The 21,552-nt window shown below is 36.3% G+C and overlaps 5 protein-coding genes across 5 annotated transcripts in view; 3 read left to right on the forward strand and 2 right to left on the reverse strand.

Moving 5' to 3' along the window:
• The window catches only part of LOC110409334 (RING/U-box superfamily protein), a 3,298-nt gene extending 1,152 nt beyond the window's left edge, over positions 1-2,146 (forward strand). Inside the window, exons 1-2 of the mRNA XM_021418648.2 lie at positions 1-212; positions 1,453-2,146. The exon at positions 1-212 is cut by the window's left edge and continues 1,152 nt beyond it. Of these exons, the coding sequence (XP_021274323.1) occupies positions 1-212; positions 1,453-1,880 (640 nt within the window). The 3' untranslated portion in view covers positions 1,881-2,146. The remainder of the gene's footprint in view (positions 213-1,452) is intronic.
• Positions 2,147-3,731: 1,585 nt separating this feature from the next.
• Positions 3,732-6,502, reverse strand: LOC110409315 (rust resistance kinase Lr10-like). The gene is made up of 3 exons (XM_021418622.2): positions 5,572-6,502; positions 5,088-5,114; positions 3,732-4,995 (listed from the first exon to the last, which is right to left on the reverse strand). Exons 1-3 carry the CDS (start codon positions 6,323-6,325, stop codon positions 3,869-3,871), a joined length of 1,908 nt encoding a protein of 635 aa, XP_021274297.1. The 5' UTR covers positions 6,326-6,502; the 3' UTR covers positions 3,732-3,868.
• A 3,338-nt stretch (positions 6,503-9,840) lies between these two features.
• LOC110409325 (rust resistance kinase Lr10-like) lies at positions 9,841-12,265 on the reverse strand. The gene is given in 4 exon segments (XM_021418636.2): positions 9,841-10,817; positions 10,819-11,107; positions 11,244-11,270; positions 11,909-12,265. Coding segments are annotated over 4 exon segments (1,479 nt in total). The 5' UTR covers positions 12,234-12,265; the 3' UTR covers positions 9,841-9,979.
• Positions 12,266-13,076: 811 nt separating this feature from the next.
• LOC110409308 (rust resistance kinase Lr10-like) lies at positions 13,077-17,058 on the forward strand. The gene is given in 6 exon segments (XM_021418611.2): positions 13,077-14,030; positions 15,096-15,128; positions 15,622-15,651; positions 15,758-16,112; positions 16,114-16,213; positions 16,215-17,058. Coding segments are annotated over 6 exon segments (2,067 nt in total). The 5' UTR covers positions 13,077-13,156; the 3' UTR covers positions 16,890-17,058.
• A 135-nt stretch (positions 17,059-17,193) lies between these two features.
• On the forward strand, positions 17,194-20,123 carry EMB2261 (Tetratricopeptide repeat (TPR)-like superfamily protein). The gene has a single exon (XM_021418599.2). The coding sequence runs from the start codon at positions 17,212-17,214 to the stop codon at positions 19,792-19,794; it is 2,583 nt and encodes an 860-aa protein (XP_021274274.1). The 5' UTR covers positions 17,194-17,211; the 3' UTR covers positions 19,795-20,123.
• Positions 20,124-21,552: the final 1,429 nt, after the last annotated feature.

Below are 21,552 nucleotides of genomic sequence, written 5' to 3' on the forward strand. Positions count from 1 at the left end.
TTTGTCATCGTCCTGCCAACGACTTACAACCGTTGCAGTTCCTGTTGAGTGGTCTTTCTATGATCAAATGTCGTCATCAGACCTCAGCAACAGTCTCTTGCTAACGTGGGACAAACCCAAGTGCCGGAAATGTGAGTCACGGGGCCGCGAGTGTAGGCTAAAGGCCAATTCTACTCGTCAAACTATTTGTTCAAATGCACCCCGACGAGAAGGTAACTTTCTTTCTGCTCTGTGTCTTTGAAAGTGTGAATTCTTAAGAAAATCAGGTGGTTCCTTGTCGTTTTTCATCGACAAAGGATGAACTTTCGTGTCACCGTACTGAATGAAACCAATCCGAATTCACTTTATTTAGGCCAATGTTAGTGCCATTCAATTGACATTTTCAGTTCAAGAACCATGATAAGCGTTAACTGAACAATAGTATAATATTGGCCAGTGAAAGGTTTGAATTGCGCTCAACGCTTTCAGACTGTAATAATTACCTTTTGATGTTGTTGACTTCTGCGTTTATAGCGAAAGGCCAACTGCTTGAATTGATCAAACATTCCACACCTAAGATACCAACAACCATGCGCAGGAGAAGTAGTCAAAAGTAAGTTCACGGCCAGGGAGGAGCGTCCCCTGGTTTTATTAAACCTAATTATATGAGTAAAAAATTATTTTGAGAGTATATTTTTAATATCTTTGATGTTTTATATTTAATTGAAAAAAAATTATTTTAAATATAAGAATGAATTATTAATTTTATATATTATATTTAATTATTTATATTTTATGTATTTAGGTTAGTATTTAATATTATAAATTTAAATATAATAAAATAAAAATATTAGATGTTAATTATATTAATTTTTTAATTATTTATATTAAAAAATTAAAATAAAATAAAAAATAAATTTTTTATAAATAATTTAATAATTTATATTAAAAAAGGAATAAAATGTTTTTAGAGTATTATTATAATTTTTTTATTTTTTAATTTATATATTATATAAAATTATTTTTTATTATAAAATTTTAATTATTAATAATTAAATTTAATATATTAATTTTAAAAATTTCTAATATTTATTTTTTTTACCTTTAATCCCTTTCAACAAATATTGATTAGCTCCATCCTTGTCCACGGGTCCTGTCTGAAAAGTCTCTACGTGGCAAGATACACTTCACATTTAATACATTTGTATTTTTTCAGCCTTTTTCTATTAAGCTCTTCTTAGTTCTAATGAAGACCAACGTTTTATGGATTCCAAAAAGTCAGCCCAAGGAGAATAACAGGTCTACGGTTGTTGAGCTTTAAACTGCATTTACGTCCTGACATAGGCTGTTTGACCCAAGCTATTTCATCTTTTTTTGTCTTCTTCTTCTTTTCCCCTGAGCAATACAATTAGATTGCCATCAATTATATTTTGTTCAGTAATATTTACTGTAAAGCTGAAACTCCTCTATCAGGTTTAACAAGGAGTGCTCGCTATGCAATCACAGTTGGTGCCGGAGTACCAACTCTGTTGTGTATCTTAGGGCTATTGTGCTTCGTTTGTGGCAAGGTCAAATGTTGTACTGTAAGACGCCACTCAATCCCGGAGCTCAACGCAACGGTCTCTCCACAGCCCACCATTGCGGATGGCCTCGATGGGGCAACTATAGAATCGTACCCGAAAATTGTGATTGGCGAGAGCAGGCGCCTGCCCAAGCCGGATGACAACACTTGCCCGATATGCTTGTGTGAATACAGGCCCAAGGAGACCCTCAAGAGCATACCCCAATGCCAACATTGTTTCCATGCTGATTGCATTGACGAATGGCTTCAGTTGAATGCTACCTGCCCCATTTGCAGGAATTCCCCAGAAAGGCCGACTTCACCAGTTCAGGATTCATGATTTATCCATCTTGCTATTGTCAGAATCCTTCAATTGTTTCTGCTTCTAAGGGCCAAAATTGAAGATGACTCTTTTTTTGGTTCCAAATTGTAGTTTAGTGGCTTGCAGTTCTGACTCTACCAGATTTGCATGCTTTGCTTTTTCTTTAACTTCTGTTTGCCTTTATGTTTTTTCGGATATTATATTATGTATAAGGGCTTTAGGTAATCTCAACTTAATCTTCCAGATTAGTATAAAATTATAACTCCGACTCTCTTCTTGTTTTACGGGATTGAAGTGAGACCGTATAAGCCAAAATTCATTAAAAAAGCATCATTAAACAGCTTCATATTTCAAATCCCAAAGCCATGGAACTTTTTAGGCAAATCATGCAACAAGGTGAAGATCGGATTCACCAAAAAAAAAAAATCAAATGAAGATGACTGGTGGTCGAGGAAGCACTGACATCTCACTTTTTCCTTCCTATTGTATGGCAAAATTCTTGCTATTTCTCTCTGGTTAGTTTATTTGAAATTTGAATTGCATCCGAAGTTAATCAATAAGATGTTGACATTCATTCATTATGATGGATCTATTAGGAAGGGTGACCCACAGCAAATTAATCGAGGGCTATATTTGGCTCTATTACATCAAAAGAAAGAAAAGAGGTGCTGCTGCAGCATAATTTTCAGCGTGCCTAATTAATGATTTCGGCTTTATTAGCTGACTGATTCTTTGCAAAGGAAGGTTCGCTTTCAATTGCAGCCGTAGATTGATTGGCACCATAGTGAGGATAATTAGACCGTCCGATTACTTCTTATCTAATTACCAGACTTAAACTAGTGAGTCTTACTCTATAACTTTCTCCACCGATGCTAGTAGCAAAACTAGGTACCATTCTTTGGCCCCTTGACCCTTACTTTTTCTCTATTCTCCCATCCTTGCATTGCTGGAAGCAAAACATGCATTGCTGCCCTTTCTTTTGTGGAAACATTAACATCAGTTACCCTTTCGATTAAAAGGTCAATCTCGCGAGCCTAATGATAAATGATAGATAAAGATTTTGAATGATAGATTTAAGATTTTGAATAAAAAGTAATGAAAAGATAATTATAAAAATAGTCATATAATATATAATTTTATACTTATAATAATAAAAAAAATAAAAATTAATAAGTGACTGTAATCACTATTTACCAACTCTTTGACTCCGTCTCTAATAATAACCACAGGCTTGAAGTGGAGTGCAAGAAAAACCGCATCGCTTTCCCATGAAATATGGGAATTTCTATGTCCTAGACATCTCTTATGTTGATCAAACGCTGCGACATCCAGATGTGAGTCTGGACAAGGAATGCTCCATTCCTCGCAGTTCCATCCCTTCGTACTACTATTATGGAGAAAGCCTCCTATCGGATCGTGTTGAACAATGGATCTAGTTGATGACAACCTAATACCATTTACTAGCAAGGGATGTTGTTGTTCCAACTAGATTAAAACAACTCTTAAAAAATTAAGTTACCACTACTCCTAAGAGAAAAACAAAAAGATACAATACGTAGATATGATGTTAATTAAAATTATTTATAATGTACTCTCGTTTAAAATTATTTATAATGTACTTTCGCTCTATCGAAGGTGTATAGGTATAAAGTTAAAGCCTTAAAGATTAGAATATCATGAGATTAATATATAACTTGACATGCAATTAACATGAACAATTCGTATTTTTCCTCTTTTTTTTTAAATCAAATGAACAATTTGTTGAATTTTCAAACCGTGGTATATTTTTGGGGTATAACATCGGAGAGTAATATGGTTTAAATCAGCATAGGAATGGATTTTTACCCCAACAGTCTGAAGGAGTAATTAACAAAGGAACTAACCAAGTGACAAACATTAATTAGACGGATTTATTAATGTTAATAATGGAAGTCAGCTAATAGATGAATCATAGTCAATTTTTTCTAACAATAATTACGAGGCTATTAGCTATAGATAAATTGCTTTTATTCTAATTCAGCAATAGCGGGAAGCTCTCTATTAACAGGCTTCCTAGGCATGGTGGCACCCATCTTGGATTGATCCGTAGAGGCAAAGGGATTTGGCGGCACTGTAAGAAGGCTACCCTCTCCTTCTAACATTTGGACCACGACTTTCATTGGAGGACGATCTACGGGATACCACTGAATGCACCAAAGTCCAACGATTGTGAGTTTCTTTGCTATTCCTGTATGCTCTTCATTTTCATCTTCATCTTCAATTCTAATCCCCAGCTCCTCTCCTTTGTCCAAACGATTATAAGCCCATTCCGGGAAGTACACTTGGCTTGCATTCTCCACTGTAGCATCTATATTCTTTCTCCCTCCAACCATTTCAAGCAATAGCATTCCAAAACTATACACATCTGATTTGTACGAGACATTTCCAAAGTTTCGAGACAATACCTCGGGTGCAATATAGCCCATGGTTCCTCTAGCTGTTGTCATAGAAATAGCACTTTGTTCCTTGGAACACAATTTAGCTAGGCCAAAGTCAGAGATCTTAGGATTGAAGTTGTGGTCTAGCAAAATATTGTGAGGTTTGATATCAAAATGGAGGATTCGTTGCTCGCAACCTTGATGCAGGTACTCTATACCTTTGGCTACACCAAGAGCAATATCCTGAAGCTTCTCCCAACCAAGGAAACGATTCTCACCCTTGGCTGAGAATATGAACTTCTCTAATGACTCATTTGGTAGGTATTCATAAACAAGAGCTCGTTCATACCCATCGGCACAAAAACCAACCAATCGAGTCACATTGACATGGTGGATTCTACCCATTGAACCCACTTCATTGATGAATTCTTCACCATTTCCCTTGAAATTATTGAGGACCTTGACAGCAACTAAAACATCACTCGAAAGTCTTCCTTTGAAGACAGTTCCATAACCTCCTTGTCCCAATTTGTCCTTGAAATGATTTGTTATACTTTTAATATCAGCATAGGAATATCTTGAGGGTTTAACTGCTCTATAATCTTCCAAAAACTTTTCAATCTTGAGTTGGCTTGCTTGCTCTCTTTTCTTCAAATGATGTGCCCAGCCAACTCCAGTGACAACCGTTGCAAGAATAAAAGACCCTAAGACTACACCTGCAAAATAAAATAGCATATTCCCAGTTAGAATAATGCTTCATCATCGATCTGTCTTCACTAATTGAAGGGTAAAAGCAAAATCAATTTACCTGCAATTATTCGCCTCTTTCGTGCACCTGCGAAACAATCGAAATTAATCAGCTTGATACGTGATGTAATTATGTTCTTACGAGTTTCAAATATTCGAAAGGTATGCAAGCATAAACTTGGAAAAACAATACTGATAAGCTGAAGATACCATCACAAAAACATAAGTGCTGGAAACAGAGCAGAACAAAATTAGTTAGCTCAAAACTAGATGAAGATTTTTACAAAAAATCTGCATATGGAATTCCTACTCAGTGAAAACCAATATTATTACCCATTTGCACCGTCTTCTGTTTTTGTCTTTTCTCTTATTTTAGCAGCTTTCCTCCCAAGTGAAAGAAAATTCAAATTTGGGCTCATTAGAAATATTAAGCTTCATTTAGATGTATACATCAGACTAAACCCAAAAACATTCTTCAGGGTGAATGCAGTCTAACCAAAAAATTTTGAATAAAATAAAGGATCGGTGCAATAGTGAAAACATACCTATATGATGTCTGGGGATATCAAAACACTCAGTTTGATCCTGTCTGCTATTGCTCTTCAGTTTACATCCCCTGCCTTGGGCTTCACAGTTTCTGCAGTTTGGTTTGTCCCAAAGTAATTGGAAAGGACCAGTAAGATATGGATAAATTGCTGCTGAGATGTTGCCAGTCTTGCTGCAATTTAACAGGTTCTCGTCATATGCCTGCTCATCAGAACTGACAGCTATAATTTGGGAGCCAGTGTTGCTTAAGCAAGGGATTCTATAGCGTCGGTACAAAAACTCATCTTTGCTTGAACAATTGAACAAGGTGTAGAAGTCAACTGGTGTGGGCCGAAAAGCTTGGAGGTGGCTGTAGCTTAGCCATTCGTACCGGAATGGAAATGCAGATATATTGAGATCTGAGAGCTGCTTCCAGAGGCAATGACCAGGATCATACAAGCGAATCTGCTGTTCTTTATAGTCTATGTGCTTCACCAACAACTTCATTGAACGTGGGAAATTCAGCACGGTCTGGTTGTTTTCTGAGCAAGAGAGTTGGAACCCAGGATGAGGAGAGCCACAGTGGGGTGGCTGGCGGTCTTGCAATCGGAAGGGAAACTTGACGGGTGGTTCATGGTGTTTGCAATTAGTCACCTTGCATTCGTCTTGGATTGGTACAGCTTCTGCGATGCTCACTACCAAGACGAAGCAGAGTAAGTAATTTACCATCATTATTACAAAGTTGTCACTGAATCGGATCCTATATCGTCCCATTTAATAACGATGTTGGTTCTCTCTTCAGTGTTCAGAACATGCACGGCAAGTCCCATTTAATTTGTTTTTTTTTTTCCTCCAATTGTGCTCTCCTATTTTACAAGTAACAAAAAAAAAACTAACTGTGAAATACAAAGTTTTCTATGTAATTTTTCTATCTTAAATAAATTTCAGTGCTAAAACCTTACACAGTAAACGTCCAAAAAATCCAAAAAAAAAGTATATCTTCCTTCGATTTAGTGGTCAAATCCATCCCAATAATTCTTTGAACTTTTTGATATTTTGTGTAATGATTCCCAAATATTGTTGTGATCCTAGGGGGGTACCCATATCGTGGATCGATCTCCCCTTGACTGACTTTAATTTTCCTTTTCTGATAAAAACTCTCATTTTGAGTCATTTTGTCTTTTCTTCTTTGTTTTTTCCACAGGTCGGGTCGCTTTTATATGTAGTGGGGGCAGGAACATCTATTAAGTGATTGCAATAATCGATCTCTTATGGTGGGATCGATTCAGAAATTTAGGACGAAACTGCATATGGCAGTTTTGCAATTGCTGTCTGAGCTGCACTCACAGGATGACTAGTAAAAGATTCGATTTAATTTCATGTAGTAATGCAAAAAGCATCAACCTTTGATATTTGGAGATAATTCTAGTCTACTGCAACTTCCAGCCGCATTCCTTTTTCTCTTTCTAATATCAAAATCTTGTCTAGGTTTTCTGCTTTTCCAATTGTGCCAATATAAGCACAGTAAGAACAGTCGTTGAAGATTCCGAAAGTAAAATTTTCCAGTGACCCTTTTTCTGCAGGCGGCGGATCCATCGAGTCTTGTCAACTTTTCCACGAAGCTTCAAGGACTCGCATAGCAAATTTCTTCCAAGGCAACTGAGATCCAGTCAGTTACAAGGTCAATGGCAGCATGCATAAATTTTGGGCTGGGCTGACATGAGTTAGTTAAATTGAGCAGATCATATATTGTCCAAGCCCAATCTGGTTTTTGATTAGTTGCAAATCTACTGATAGACATAATCGTTCTCAAGTTGACTTGCAAATTTTAACTCTCAACTCTTGCTCCCAAGCATGAGATGAGTGTCGTTACTAGCATTACTTTTCAAACTCAATCACTGGTCACTGTTAAACCTTGCATTGCACTGCCCTTCGATCAGTTTTCCGTTGGGTACCTTTACTGCGACAACAAGAAAACGACGGACGATTTCAAAGACAAATTAAGTGAAAGACGTTATGACTCCATATATAAAGAAAACTTCCATAGCAGTTGTCTTGTAGCAATAAACATGATGGGTTAGCTCGAAGCAAATGGTCAAAAATTTATTAATGCAGTTGCAACCATTGATATTCTATCCACCCATGTGAAATTGGTAAAATTAAGGTTCTTGTGCTTTAGGATCAAATAAAGATGGCTTTCTTTCTTCCAAAGAAAATAAACATGACTTCATGCTTAATGATTCTTTGGGAAAAATACATTTTTTCCCCCAAGGAGAACGTATGACTGTAAGTTAGAAAACATTATGTGCGATTGCTGTGTGAGTGGCTTGTGGCCTTGAATATCCACACCGTGGTTGTGATGTGTAAAAAACATTTTGATATCAAACGTCAAAATATTCTTCTTGAAGAGAATTTCACCTTAAAAGTCTTTGATTTTGGGCTAGCAACATCATACCAAATAGATGATAGTATTGTGCCATTGACTGCATTCTAGGGGAAAAAGAGGATATATGGCTCCTGATTTGTTCTACAAAAACATCAAAGGCGTCTCCCATAAATCTGATAACTACAGTTTTGGGATGTTGTTGATGGGAATGGCTGGCAGAAGGAAGAACTTGGATGCATTTGTGGAGCATTGGAGTCAAGTTTACTGTCCTTCTTGAGTATATGCTCTGGATTACAGCTTTCTGTAATTTGATTAACTTTCGGTAATACAATTTAGACTTTTTCTCCACATTGCATAAATTCAGTAGGAAAAAACCTACCAAGTACGTCTTTCCTTTTTAGTGAAAAGAAGTTTTGTCTTTTCCTTATGCTGCGAATTATATGACGGTGATAATGTATCACTGTGTAGTGTTGCGGGTACCATCAAGCTTCAAATTCAAACATGTTTCGCACGGCATCTGATGTGAAAATCTGACCAAATTAATTATCCCAAAAAAGCAAAGATAGAAGAAAGCCTGCGTTTTGCTGCATTTGTAAAAATTAGGCTTGATTTGGCGCTTCCAGTCCATTGCAATCCACAGAATCCAATTTCTGCGTTAACTGGAGATACGCGGGTTTGAAAAACAATTATGGAGAAGCAATGGCTTGCTTTTGCTTGACTAGCTTTGGAAATTTGAGTGCAGAAACTTCAAACATAGTGGGGGTAGGTAACGCCATCGCATTCATCATCACCAATAATTCATCAAAATATCAAGTCAAGAGGCCAGATTCCTCTCCAAGAAGTTATTTAACATAACTTTTTTTAATTTTGTTTCTTCCTTTCGATTTTGATAGGATATTTTGTTTTTCTTTTTTGAACAAAAAATAAATACTACTGCAAGGATGGGGTTTTTAGTATATGCATTATAATAATAATAATAATAATAATAATAATAATATGTTTAAAAATATAAATTTAGAAAAAAAATTAATTGAAAAAATAGATACTGGCTCATTATATTTTTATTATAAATATTAATAAGATTTATCCAATTTATAAACAAAAATTCTAATTGCATTGAATGATTCTTATTTAAAAAATAAATTTTTTGAATGTTAATAGTAAAAAACAGAGATATTTGTTCATTGTAATTTTAAATTGTCATTTTGAATATTTTATTATAAATATGAATAAGATTTATTCTATTTATAAATAAAAATTTTAAATATATTAAATGACATTCATTAAAATTTTTTTTATTAATTTTAATAGTATTGAATAATTTATAAATTAATAGTATAGAATCATTTAGAGTTCAAATTTTACACATTAAAAACTTTTATATTTATACATAATTATTATTTAAAATAAATAAAAAAACAAATCTTCATTTAGGATGACGCAACAACAAACATTAGTATACATAAAAAAAATTTTAAAAACATGCATATATATTATTTTGAAAAAAAAAGTACATACATATACATATACATATATATATATATATTCATGGTTGTATAAAAATCCATTAAATTTTTTTTAAGATAAATATTTATTAAGTACACTTTAATAATTTTCATATCAATATACCAACACGTGCAGATATATAAATATTTATTTGTATAGATGTGTCTGATATTTATACTATTACATAAAGTTTTAGAGTTAGGTATTACGAGGTAAGTGACAGTAACTTAATTGAAAATTTTTTACTTAAATCAAAATAAATTATATTATTTAACTATTAAATTGGGATATTTTTATCTTTTAGGTTTTTATATAATACATTTTTTTTAAAAAAAAATACCCACTCTTCTTTAAAGAACTTGCATTTTGCTAAAGAGTTAATTACTCTATATTTGAAAAGTATACATGAGTCGAACTTGTTTCATTGCACTGCTGTTCATAATCAATTTCGGGCATGTATCTTTTCTACTGAAAATTTTACTTACACAAATTCATTTCACAGATACAAATTTCTTAACGCTCTCCAGGGATCCTAGTCAGCACATAATTTGCAATGGAATACCTTTGCCTATGATCATCACTCTGTTTCTGAAATGACTGCTAATTCTTGGATTCATTCGTGTAGGGCCTGTAGAACCAAAAGGATTAGGAGGCATTGACAGATTATCTCCTTCTCCTTCCAACATTTGAACAACGTTTTTCATCGAAGGGCGACCCACCGGATACCACTGTATACACCAAAGTCCGACAATGGTGAGCCTCTTTGCAATATTAACATCTCCATCTTCCTCAATGCGGATTATCAACTCGTCTCCCTGATTCAAACGACTGTATGCCCATTCTGGGAAGTAAACTTGGCTAGCAGTCTCTACTGTAACATCAACATTCTTCCTCCCTCCGACCGTGTCAAGTATCAACATACCAAAACTATAAACATCTGACTTGTAAGACACATTGCCAAAATTCCTAGAATATACTTCAGGTGCAACGTAGCCCATGGTCCCCCTTGCTGCAGTCATGGAAGCAATACTTTGATCCTTGGAACACAGTTTGGCCAGACCAAAATCAGAAATTTTTGGATTGAATTTTTCATCCAGCAAAATATTATGAGGCTTGATGTCAAAGTGTAGAATCCGTTGGTCACACCCTTTGTGAAGATACTCGATTCCCTTCGCTATACCGATTGCAATATCTAGAAGCTTCTCCCAACCAAGGGAATGTTTCTTTCCATCACCTGAGAAAATAAATTTCTCCAATGGTTCATTTGGCAAGAACTCATATACCAGTGCTCGTCTAAATCCATCAGCAGAGAAGCCAACCAAACGAACCACATTGACATGGTGGATTCTCCCCATTGTCCCTACTTCATTGATAACTCTTCCCATCGCCTATGGAACTGTTGAGGATCTTCACAGCAACGTGGATCTCACTAGAAAGCGTTCCTTTAAACACTGTTCCATATGCACCCTCGCCCAACTTTTCCTTGAATTGATTAGTAATCCTCTTTATGTCAGCATAACTGTACCTTGATTGCTTGAGAGATCTGTAATCCTCCAAAAACTTGTCAATATTTACATCATTTTCCTTTCTCATCTTGTTAGATCTATATAGGTAGTAAACTGCAATGATTGCTATCACCACAAAGCAGGAACCTAGAACTACACCTGCATATAAATCATTCTAATCATGAATAGTCATCCGCCTAATGCTAACAGTGGTTATGACTGTTTCCCACTGAATGTAAGATAATGGGCATAAAAGTGAAGAGCTAAAAGCTGTCAATGAAATAGGCAAACTCACCTGCAGTCACTAGCTTTCTTATTGTACCTGCACACGGGGAGAGATGAAATCATTATTTATTTTTTATGTGAAATTCTGTTTGATCGAGTATAAAAACAACTTTCAAAAGCAAATTCCATGCTAATTAGCAGAAGCATACACCAGCTTTTGGTTCGTAGAAAACCATTTAAGATAAAGCCATTTATGTTTTATTTTGTCTGCTCTGTACTTTGAACTCCAGTTCTCTGCATCGCTTCCCTTGGCCATTAATTTGATGCTACTTTTTGAAGGAAATTAATTGTTTAATAACCAAGTCCCTGGTGCTAAAAGAATTTTGTTCCTTACAAAATCCAGCTCATGTAGCCACAATTAGATATTGGCAGCACCGCAAAAGGAAAAACAAAAATGAGAAACATAATGCAGAAGCTATAAGTTAATCAATTAGTTCTATGCTTTGACAGCACCTGATTCATGTATCTGCTTAACTAGGCTCATGTGTTAGTGTTCTTCGATTCTAAGATTCATTTAAAATTACCAGATAGAACCATATTAAGTTAAGAGTTATTTTTGCAGAAAATAACATTTGGCAGATGCAGCAATCAGTGGTATGAACTGGATTATACCAAACGACCATAGGTTGTCTCACAAGTTGTAAAAAGGTAGAATGTGGAAAAAAAAAGACATACCTTTTGCCCCTTTGGCTTTGATCGGTGCATCAAAACATTCAATTTGAGCTACAGTGCTATCATTCTTCAACCTACAATGCTTGCCATTTTGTTCACAAAATCCGCACATTGGCTCGGACCATTTCAAAGGAAGAATGTCAAGAAACATACCATCAGGATATGAGCCACTGTACAACTTCGTGCAAGAGGATAGGGGATATTGGGAGATGTCGTCGACTGAATTTAATGAGTAAACCTCATAACCGGGAACATCAACGCAAGGGATGTGACTGTATAATTGATGTCTTTCCATCGATGAACAGTTGAACAATGTATAATCAATCATGACCTGTACCTTGAACTGGAAGCGAGAAGAAGACAAATAAACTATAAGGCACCCTAAAAACAAATAACAAATTCTACTTTTCTCAGCATGCAGCTTGCAGGCTTTGTATACCTGTCTAGGCTGGATGGCCTTATCTCCGTTTGAAGGCAACATTAAAAATACGATTCCTCAAGTCTAGTGGGGATCTTCAGGTCCAAAAAGGCGCACATAACCCGGCTTTATTTGAATTCTCACCATTCCCCTTTTGAATTGGGAGAACATACTGTTTGCTCCTAGTACAACTTTCTGTTCTTTCATTTCTATCCGGTAATCTATTGCTTTTAATTACTTCAAGGTTTTTCAACTAAAACAACACTGTGGAGGCATGGAGTGAAAATAGTATTTTGATGTCACTTTGTGTTTAAATAATTTCATTCAGATATTATGCATAATCAGTAAACAGATTTTGATCTCTTGCATATAATTATCCTTTTTTCTCCAAAGACAATCAATTATTGGAGGGTTGAAATCTTTATCATGATTATTTACAGTTTGTAATAGCTGATCCTACCATAACCAAAGTACCAAAAGAAAATATAACAAAATCACAGAGGTATGGATTTGTTATGCAAATGAGATTTACCATTAGATCACATATTATCCCAAAGTATGTAACAATAAGTAGCAGCCTGCGAAATCTTTGACTTGATGGTATGGGTACCCATATGCTTTTAAGGGTGAACTGTCCAAAACGTGTGGTTTCAAATTGTTTAATCTTGGCTTCCTTGTTTGACCATTTTAGTTCAGTCAAGATTCTTGATGTTCAGAATAAGACAGGACTTAATTTTGCTATTAATTATTCCTTACAGGCGATGGAAGCATACAAATCACAAAATCAGCTTCCACGTCGAATCTGAAAGTGAAACTATTGCCTGAACATAGAGATGCCCTTGATATCCAGAAAACTTGTTTCAGTATTCAAATTTGCAATCTCTCTCAATCTCTGCCACCATGGCACCTTATTCAGAGGAAGGCTGCTCTTTGTTGCCTACATAAGCCTTTTTTTCCTTCCATTAGTTCACCTGACTGTCGCTGCTACTGATAACAACAAATGTGCCCCTTCTGCTTGTGGGAAGATTCACAACATCAGCTATCCCTTTCGATTGAGAGGAGATCCAAGCAATTGCGGGAACAAAAGTTATGAATTGGTCTGTGAGCAGAACAACCTGACAGCACTGTACCTGTATTCAGGAAAATACTATGTGCAGGCAATCAATTACAATAACTACACCATTCGATTGGTGGATGCTGGTATTCAGAAGGAGAATTGCTCTCCCCTTTCTCGATATTCTTTAACCGTTTCCAACTTCAGCGACAAAGATGCATTTATATGGTATAAGTACAAGTGGGGTAAATCAGATTATTTACCTAAGCTAACAGAAAGCATGGTTTTCCTGAATTGCGCAAATCCAGTGAATTCTAGTAGTTTTTATGTGGACGCTGCTCCTTGCATTAATGGTGGCAACCATTCTAATTCTTCTTTCTCTCGTTCGAGGAGGTATTACTATGTTGTTTTTGGACCCACGGCTGCATTGGAGGTGGAGGACTTGTGCAGGGTAGAGGTGATGGCCTTGACATCTTTACCTGTAAAAAAGGGGATGAATATTTCCTACATGGAAATCTACAGCAGGCTAGTTTACGGGTTTGAGCTTTCCTTCTTTCAATATAGGTGCGGACACTGCAGGTCTTGGGAACCTTGTCGCGTTAACAGCACAGACCATCTTCAGTGCTTGCCATTTGCGACTACCGTAAAAGAAGGTGAAAGCTTTACCAATTTTTCCCATGTACTAAAGCATTGGTTTTATCAATCAACGCAGTCTACCCAAGTTTTAACTTTTCTAGTTTCTTCCAAGGGCAATTTCAAAGTTTTTTCGAAGTCTTTTCCACTTCGTTTGTGCAACATATTTTTTGTTACTTCACAAGGGAAATTTTGACAGGTTAATCTTTACTTTGAAGAAATTTTATTCTGTTTTCGATTTCACAATATTGCAGCCTTACTTACAACATATTAATTTGTAAGTCTTCTTTTTCCTTTATCCTTCTGGTGTAAGAGTACTCAGATGCTGCAATTAACCGCTACCCTATAACCAATTACTGACATATCAGGCTTGATCCTAATTAATAAGACTCAGAAAACAGGCCTTCTAGTATGCAGAAACATGCTTTTACAAAGCAAATAACAAACAACTCAAGATCCTAAAAATCAAGGAATCAGAGCTAAGTGTCAGATTATTGTTCTGATTTTTAACATCATGAGTTATCTGAACTGATTGTTTAGAGCTGTCATCCTTGAGTTTGTGTCTTTATGTCTGATTGTCAAGGTTTGTACTGCCAGTTTTCATTTTGTACATGATGTCAAGGTGTCTTATGTTCTGTACAAACGGACAAACTCTGATCCTTCTTTGTCCTTTTGTTCTTCTTGGATTTTTCCAGGTTCTCCCTTTTGGGATGATTAATTGAATATTTTCTCTGATTGAGCAAAAAAAAAAAATGGAATCAGAGCTAAGTTTTCTGTTTATAGTGTTATAATGCTATTTGAGGAAAAGCTTCAACTGTTGACATTGTTTCTATTCCTCGCCAAGGAAAATTAACAAAGATTTATAAATCTAGTTTGAAATTTTGCTAACACTTTCATCTACACTTATTGCAAGAATTTCTTTCAAAGAAGCCCAAACTTATCTGTCATGCTGGCTATCAGGCAGCAGCATCCGAGAGAGGACCATCCTAAAATTGACTTCATGTTTTTTAGTATTTTCAAGTTTGAACTAACGATGAATGGAAAGATTCTGTGCTGATGTTATTCCTTCCTCGTAATGAATGCAGGCTTCTTCCACAAGATGTTTTACACAGTTATATGTAAGGGACCTCTCTCTATCTTTCATTTAAGGTCGTTTCTAGAGTTAGTAAGAAATTATAAGAAACAAAAAGTGGCAAACAACAGCTGCTGATATGTATGGAAGGAAGCAGAGCGCCTAGTCTAGGATTTTAGAAGCAGTTGTGCGAGGATATGGCTGCATCATGCCCTCTTGATTAGTGAACAGCTACTAAAGATTGGTCTGATAACATTATGAAATTGAAACCGAAATATGCTCTTCATTCAGCCCAAAATTGGAAGTAACCATCTTTGCAGCATCACTAATTGTCAATTCATTACTTCTTGGAACTAGAATACATATCCTAAGGGGCATTGGTGATTGTTGTCCGCTTATAACTGCAGAAATCACTAAAAGTGAATGGACTTGCAATATATCCACCAACTTCAGAAATTAGAGTTTGTTTAATTGTAAGATTGTTATTGGCCTTCCATTTCGCTAAATCACCTATATGATTAACTTCTCTTTTCTTGCAGCGTATTGGGTGTTGATGGTGCTTATCATCGGTAAGATACATACCAAGAATAAATCATATTCTAAATATGCAAAATGCTCATAGCTCTGCAGCAAAAAGCGTTCTCTCATGATGTTCTCTGTGGTTTTGCCCTACAGGAGCTATTATCACATTGAAATGTTGTTGTGGGGCTCCGTGTGTGACTGTATTATTAATCTACAAATGGCGAAAAAGGCATATGTCAATGTATGACAGGATTGAAAATTTCCTGCAAAGTCAGAACAACTTCATGCCAATAAGATATTCATACTCACAGATAAAAAAGATGACTGAGGTATTCAAGGACAAATTGGGTGAAGGAGGTTATGGCTCTGTATTCAAAGGAAAGCTTCGCAGTGGTCATCTTGTTGCAGTAAAAATGTTGGGCAAGTCCAAAGCTAATGGTCAAGAATTTATTAATGAAGTTGCCACAATTGGGAGAATTCATCATGTCAATGTGGTACAACTGATTGGTAACAAAGTGTGCTCTTGTTTATGAGTTCATGCCTAATGGCTCCCTTGACAAATACACTTTTGGTCGAGAAGGAAACACAACCATAAGTTGGGAGAAAAATATATGAGATTTCTCTAGGAGTGGCTAACGGTATTGAATACTTACATCGAGGTTGTGACATGCAAATCTTACACTTTGATATTAAGCCTCACAACATTCTTCTTGATGAAAATTTCACTGCTAAGGTTTCTGACTTTGGACTTGCAAAATTGTATCCAACAAATGATACCACAGTGACTCTTACTGCAGCAAGAGGCACAATCGGATACATAGCACCAGAATTGTTCTACAAAAATATTGGAGGTGTCTCATATAAAGCTGACGTCTATAGTTTCGGAATGTTGTTGATGGAAATGGCAGGCAAAAGGAGGAATTCAACTCCGGTGACAGCGCAGTCAAGTGAAGCTTACTTTCCTTGCAATGTTTATGACCAAATTGTAGGAGGAAGAGATTTTGAAGAAATCCAAGGAGCGTCGGAGGAGGAAAAGAAAATAGTCAAGAAGATGATCATGGTAGCACTGTGGTGTATACAAATGAACCCTAGTGATCGACCTTCAATGGCCAAAGTCGTGCAGATGCTCGAAGGAGAAGTTGAAAGTCTGCAAGTGCCTCCCAAGCCTGTTTTATATCCACAACAAACTTTGGTGAGCAGTGGAAGCCACTCAACTCAACAAGAGTCATCTTCTGCATCAACTGATTATACAGAATCCATAAGCTTAATTACCAGTGGAAGGTGACAGAAGGAATTTTCGATGAAAGCCACTGCTCCAAATTTATCACAATTGTACCTAAGAGCTATTTGTTATGTCTAAAGGGGAAAGGGAAAATCCATCTTCCCCTGCTTGCAAAGGCAGGCAATTGCAGTGCATTATTTGATTAATTAATTGATGCAGGTTCTTTTTACAACTTCAAAGAGTTGAGGCCCTTAGTTTGTATTGGCCGAAAGAGACAAGGTAAGCCCACATTAACTGGGGATATAGGCCCAAAAAAGAACCAGCACTCTGCACTTAAGCGCTTTTAACAGAGCCAGCCAGTGGAAACTAGCCGTTTGAGAAAACGATGATGATGATGAGCCTTTCTCTTCCCCCTGCCGCCAAACCCCCGCCACATTCTCTTAAACCCTCAACGCGCCCGTGCCAAACACTCGCACCACCGTCCATTATTCGCCCCGTCAACTTCGAAACCCTCAGGGACCGCCTGATCAATCACCTCGATGAGGGCCACCTCCACAAAGCCATATCCACCCTCGATGTCATGGCCAGGCAAAACACCCACCCAGACCTCATCACCTACTCCCTGCTCCTCAAGGCCTGCATCAGGTCGCGTGACTTTCAGCTCGGTAAAACCGTTCACACCAACTTGACTCAGTCTAAACTCGAGCTCGACTCGGTCCTTTTTAACTCACTCATTAGTTTGTATTCAAAATCCGGCGATTGGGCCAGAGCCCATAAAATATTCCAAAGTATGGAAGATAAACGAGATTTAGTTTCATGGAGTGCAATGATTTCTTGTTTTGCTAATAATAAAATGGAATTTGAAGCAATTTTGACATTTCTCGATATGCTAGAAAATGGATTTTATCCAAATGAGTATTGCTTTACAGCGGTTGTTCGGGCTTGTTCAAAAGCTGAGTTTTTCTCAATGGGGGAGATAATTTTAGGGTTTTTAGTGAAAAGTGGGTATCTTGAGTCTGATACAAATGTTGGGTGTGCCTTAATTGACATGTTTGTGAAGGGAAATAGTGATTTGGAGTCAGCTTTTAAGGTGTTCGATAAAATGCCTGAGAAAAATGTGGTTGCTTGGACTTTGATGATAACTAGATGTACACAATTAGGCTACCCAAGGGATGCTATTGATTTGTTCTTGGATATGGTTCTAGGTGGCTACGTGCCTGATCGATTTACACTAAGTGGTATCATTTCAGCTTGCACTGAATTGGAATCAGAATCATTGTCACTTGGCAAGCAATTGCATTCTTGGGTTATTAGGTCAGGATTCGCTTTGGATGTTTGCGTTGGATGTAGTTTAGTGGACATGTATGCTAAGTGCACAGTAGATGGGTCTTTGGATGATTCTAGAAAGGTGTTTGGTAAAATGGAAGAACATAATGTTATGTCTTGGACTGCGATTATTACGGGGTATGTGCAATGTGGAGGTCGCGATAAGGAAGCTCTTGAGCTTTTTTCCAAAATGATGGGAGGTCCTGTTCAGCCAAATCATTTCACATTTTCTAGTGTTCTTAAGGCATGTGGAAATCTCTCTGATTCATGCACAGGTGAACAGTTTTATGCCCATGCAGTAAAACATGGTTTTGCATCAGATGATTGCGTGGGGAACTCTCTTATAAGCATGTATGCTAGGTCTGGCAGGATAGACAATGCTCAGAAAGCTTTTGAATCTCTATTTGAGAAGAATTTAGTTTCCTACAACACTATTGTCGATGCTTATGCTAAGAACTTGGATTCTGAAGGAGCTTTTGAACTTTTTCATGAACTCACAGATAGTGAAATTGAGCTTAATGCGTTCACATTTGCTAGTCTATTGAGTGGAGCTTCAAGTATTGGTGCAATTGGAAAGGGGGAGCAAATCCATGCTCGGGTGCTTAAATCAGGGTATCAGTCCAATCAATGCATTTGTAATGCATTGATATCCATGTATGCTAGGTGTGGACACATAGAAGCTGCTTTTCTAGTTTTTAACAAGATGGGTGATCGAAATGTTATATCTTGGACATCCATGATCACAGGTTTTGCAAAACATGGATTAGCTACGAGAGCTTTGGAAATATACCATGAAATGCTTGAGGCAGGGATCAGGCCCAACGAGATCACATATACTGCTGTTTTATCAGCCTGTAGTCATGCAGGTTTGATTTCAGAGGGATGGGAAATTTTCAATTCAATGCCCATAGAACACGGGCTTGCCCCAAGAATGGAACACTATGCATGTATGGTTGATTTATTGGGCCGATCAGGATCTCTTAGGGAAGCCATTGAGTTCATAAACACAATGCCCTGCACACCAGATGCCTTGGTCTGGCGTACGTTTCTTGGGGCTTGCCGAGTCCACCATGACAAAGAGCTCGGGGAATATGCTGCAAAGATGATACTTCGGCAAGATCCTCATGATGCTGCAGCGTATATCTTACTATCAAATTTGTATGCCTCTGCAGGTCAATGGGAAGATGTGGCACAGATTAGGAAGGATATGAAAGAAAGAAATCTGATCAAAGAAGCTGGTTGTAGTTGGATAGAGGTGGACAATAAGATGCACAGGTTCCATGTGGCTGATACTTCACACCCACAAGTGAAGGAGATTTATGAGAAACTGGACGAAATGGCTTTTAAAATAAAGGGATTAGGTTATGTCCCTGATACAGATTTTGTACTTCATGAACTTGAGGAGGAACAGAAGGAGCAATATGTTTTCCAACACAGCGAGAAAATTGCGGTTGCATTCGGACTTATAAGCACATCAAGATCAAAACCAATTCGAGTTTTTAAGAATCTCCGTGTTTGTGGAGACTGTCATACTGCAATCAAGTACATTTCCAAGGGCACAGGGAGAGAAATAGTATTGAGGGATTCAAATCGGTTTCATCATATCAAGAATGGAACCTGCTCTTGCAATGAATTTTGGTGACAGAACACAATTTAAATTGGTTTCATCATCTTAAGGGATCTAGTTGACAACTGCATTCTTGGTAAAAAGCGACTGAGAGCTCTCAATAAGTTGTTTGGTCTCTGATCTTTAATTTGTCAGATGCCACAACTTTCATTGTCACGGTGTTGCAGATTATCATTACTGTCAGAACAAATTTGATCCTTGTTTGGCAAGTTTATCTGTAATCTTCATTCTTTTCCGCCATTGAAGACGAGGCATGTATCTCTTGTTCTAATAATTGTTACCTGTATAGTTCTTATTCCCTTATTTTTTTTATACAATTGTACATATCTGCTTACTTTAGATCTAAAATGCTTGCAATTTATGTAATCTGTTTTCTTCTTGTTTTGATATGAATAGATGTTTATATAACAATGATGTGTCATCGTTAGATCCTCCCATTAGAGCCCCTGAACAATTTTGGCGGCTAAATTGTTAAGATCTTGTATTATTAGAACCCCATTTCCATTTCTATATATATAATCATATACTACTACCATATGTTTATATATAGAATCTAAAGTGTTTGTGCTCTTGGTGTAAAATGTAAATGAGTGTCCTTCCCAAACTGCAAAGCAAATCCAACGCATGTATCTTTGTAGGATTGGAGAATTTCCTGCAGTTCGAAGACATAGTAACTGATTTTATTACTCTTTATATTTATTTCAGTACTTCCCACTCTGTCAAAAAAAAAAAAAAAACCGGTGATGTGTCATAGTTTCCTTTGATGATGTTTGATGCAGAAGCATGTATTTTGCATTTTAATTTCAAGCTGTAGGTTGTAAATTACTCGGTATTCCCGTCAGCTTGTGCCCCTATATCTTGACATGACTTGAGCACAGGAAAGTTTCTTAACAGAAGGTAGTAATGAGGAAACATTGAATCAACCCCTTAGCTAGCAAATCAGGTTCTAACTTCAACTTGTTTCAGTTTCCTGTATGGCCTTTCTTTCCCCTCCTTTAACAGCTTTGCTTCTTTAAACCAATCATAGCCTTTCATCTTCAGTTCATGTGTATCTTTTGCAGGGTCTGTTTCGTAATCAAAAAATAACTTGTTGGAAGAAAATTTTTCTTTTGTGTGTAAATTGTTTTACAAGAAAATTTAATATTTTTTGTTATTTAAATAAATTGTTGAAAATATTTTTTGCTTTTTTTGTATTATTTTATGAAAAATATTTTTCATCATAGTGGTTGTATAATTTAAATATTAATATTTTGTTTTTCAAATATTTTAAATTAAATATTAATAATCATCAAATTTATACTCATAAACTTACTATAAAAGTGTTTTTATTGTTTGTTAGAAAATGTCTTACACTCTTCAAAGGTGTAAATCATATTTCGTAATTAATTTTGTTGACTTGTAAAATATTTTATATTTAAAATTAATTTTTTATTTTTTAAATAAGTATAAATTATATAATAATTTTTTAAAAAATATTTTAGGACAAAACAAGCGGATTCAGAATTTCCTTGTACAATATGATTAGGCTTGATTATCCAATGTGATTTGAGTCCTCAGCTTGCGTTCACATCAATAACTTCAGAAAGATGAACATGAAACAGTCAACTTTCTGCCACTGTGTGAATGTTAACATGCATTAGCGTGGACAAATACAACATGTCCAAGAATTCGGAAAGGTCGAAACACCAATTTAACAGGCAATGGAAACCTACAATTTTGCCTTGGTAGAAAAGCAATTTTATTGCTCATTGTTAGGCAAGTATAGTAGCAAGA

This window comes from Theobroma umbraticum, unplaced genomic scaffold (genome assembly GCF_002168275.2).
Source record: "Theobroma umbraticum cultivar Fairchild unplaced genomic scaffold, ASM216827v3 scaffold_30.0, whole genome shotgun sequence".
In the NCBI taxonomy this organism is placed as follows: domain Eukaryota; kingdom Viridiplantae; phylum Streptophyta; class Magnoliopsida; order Malvales; family Malvaceae; genus Theobroma; species Theobroma umbraticum.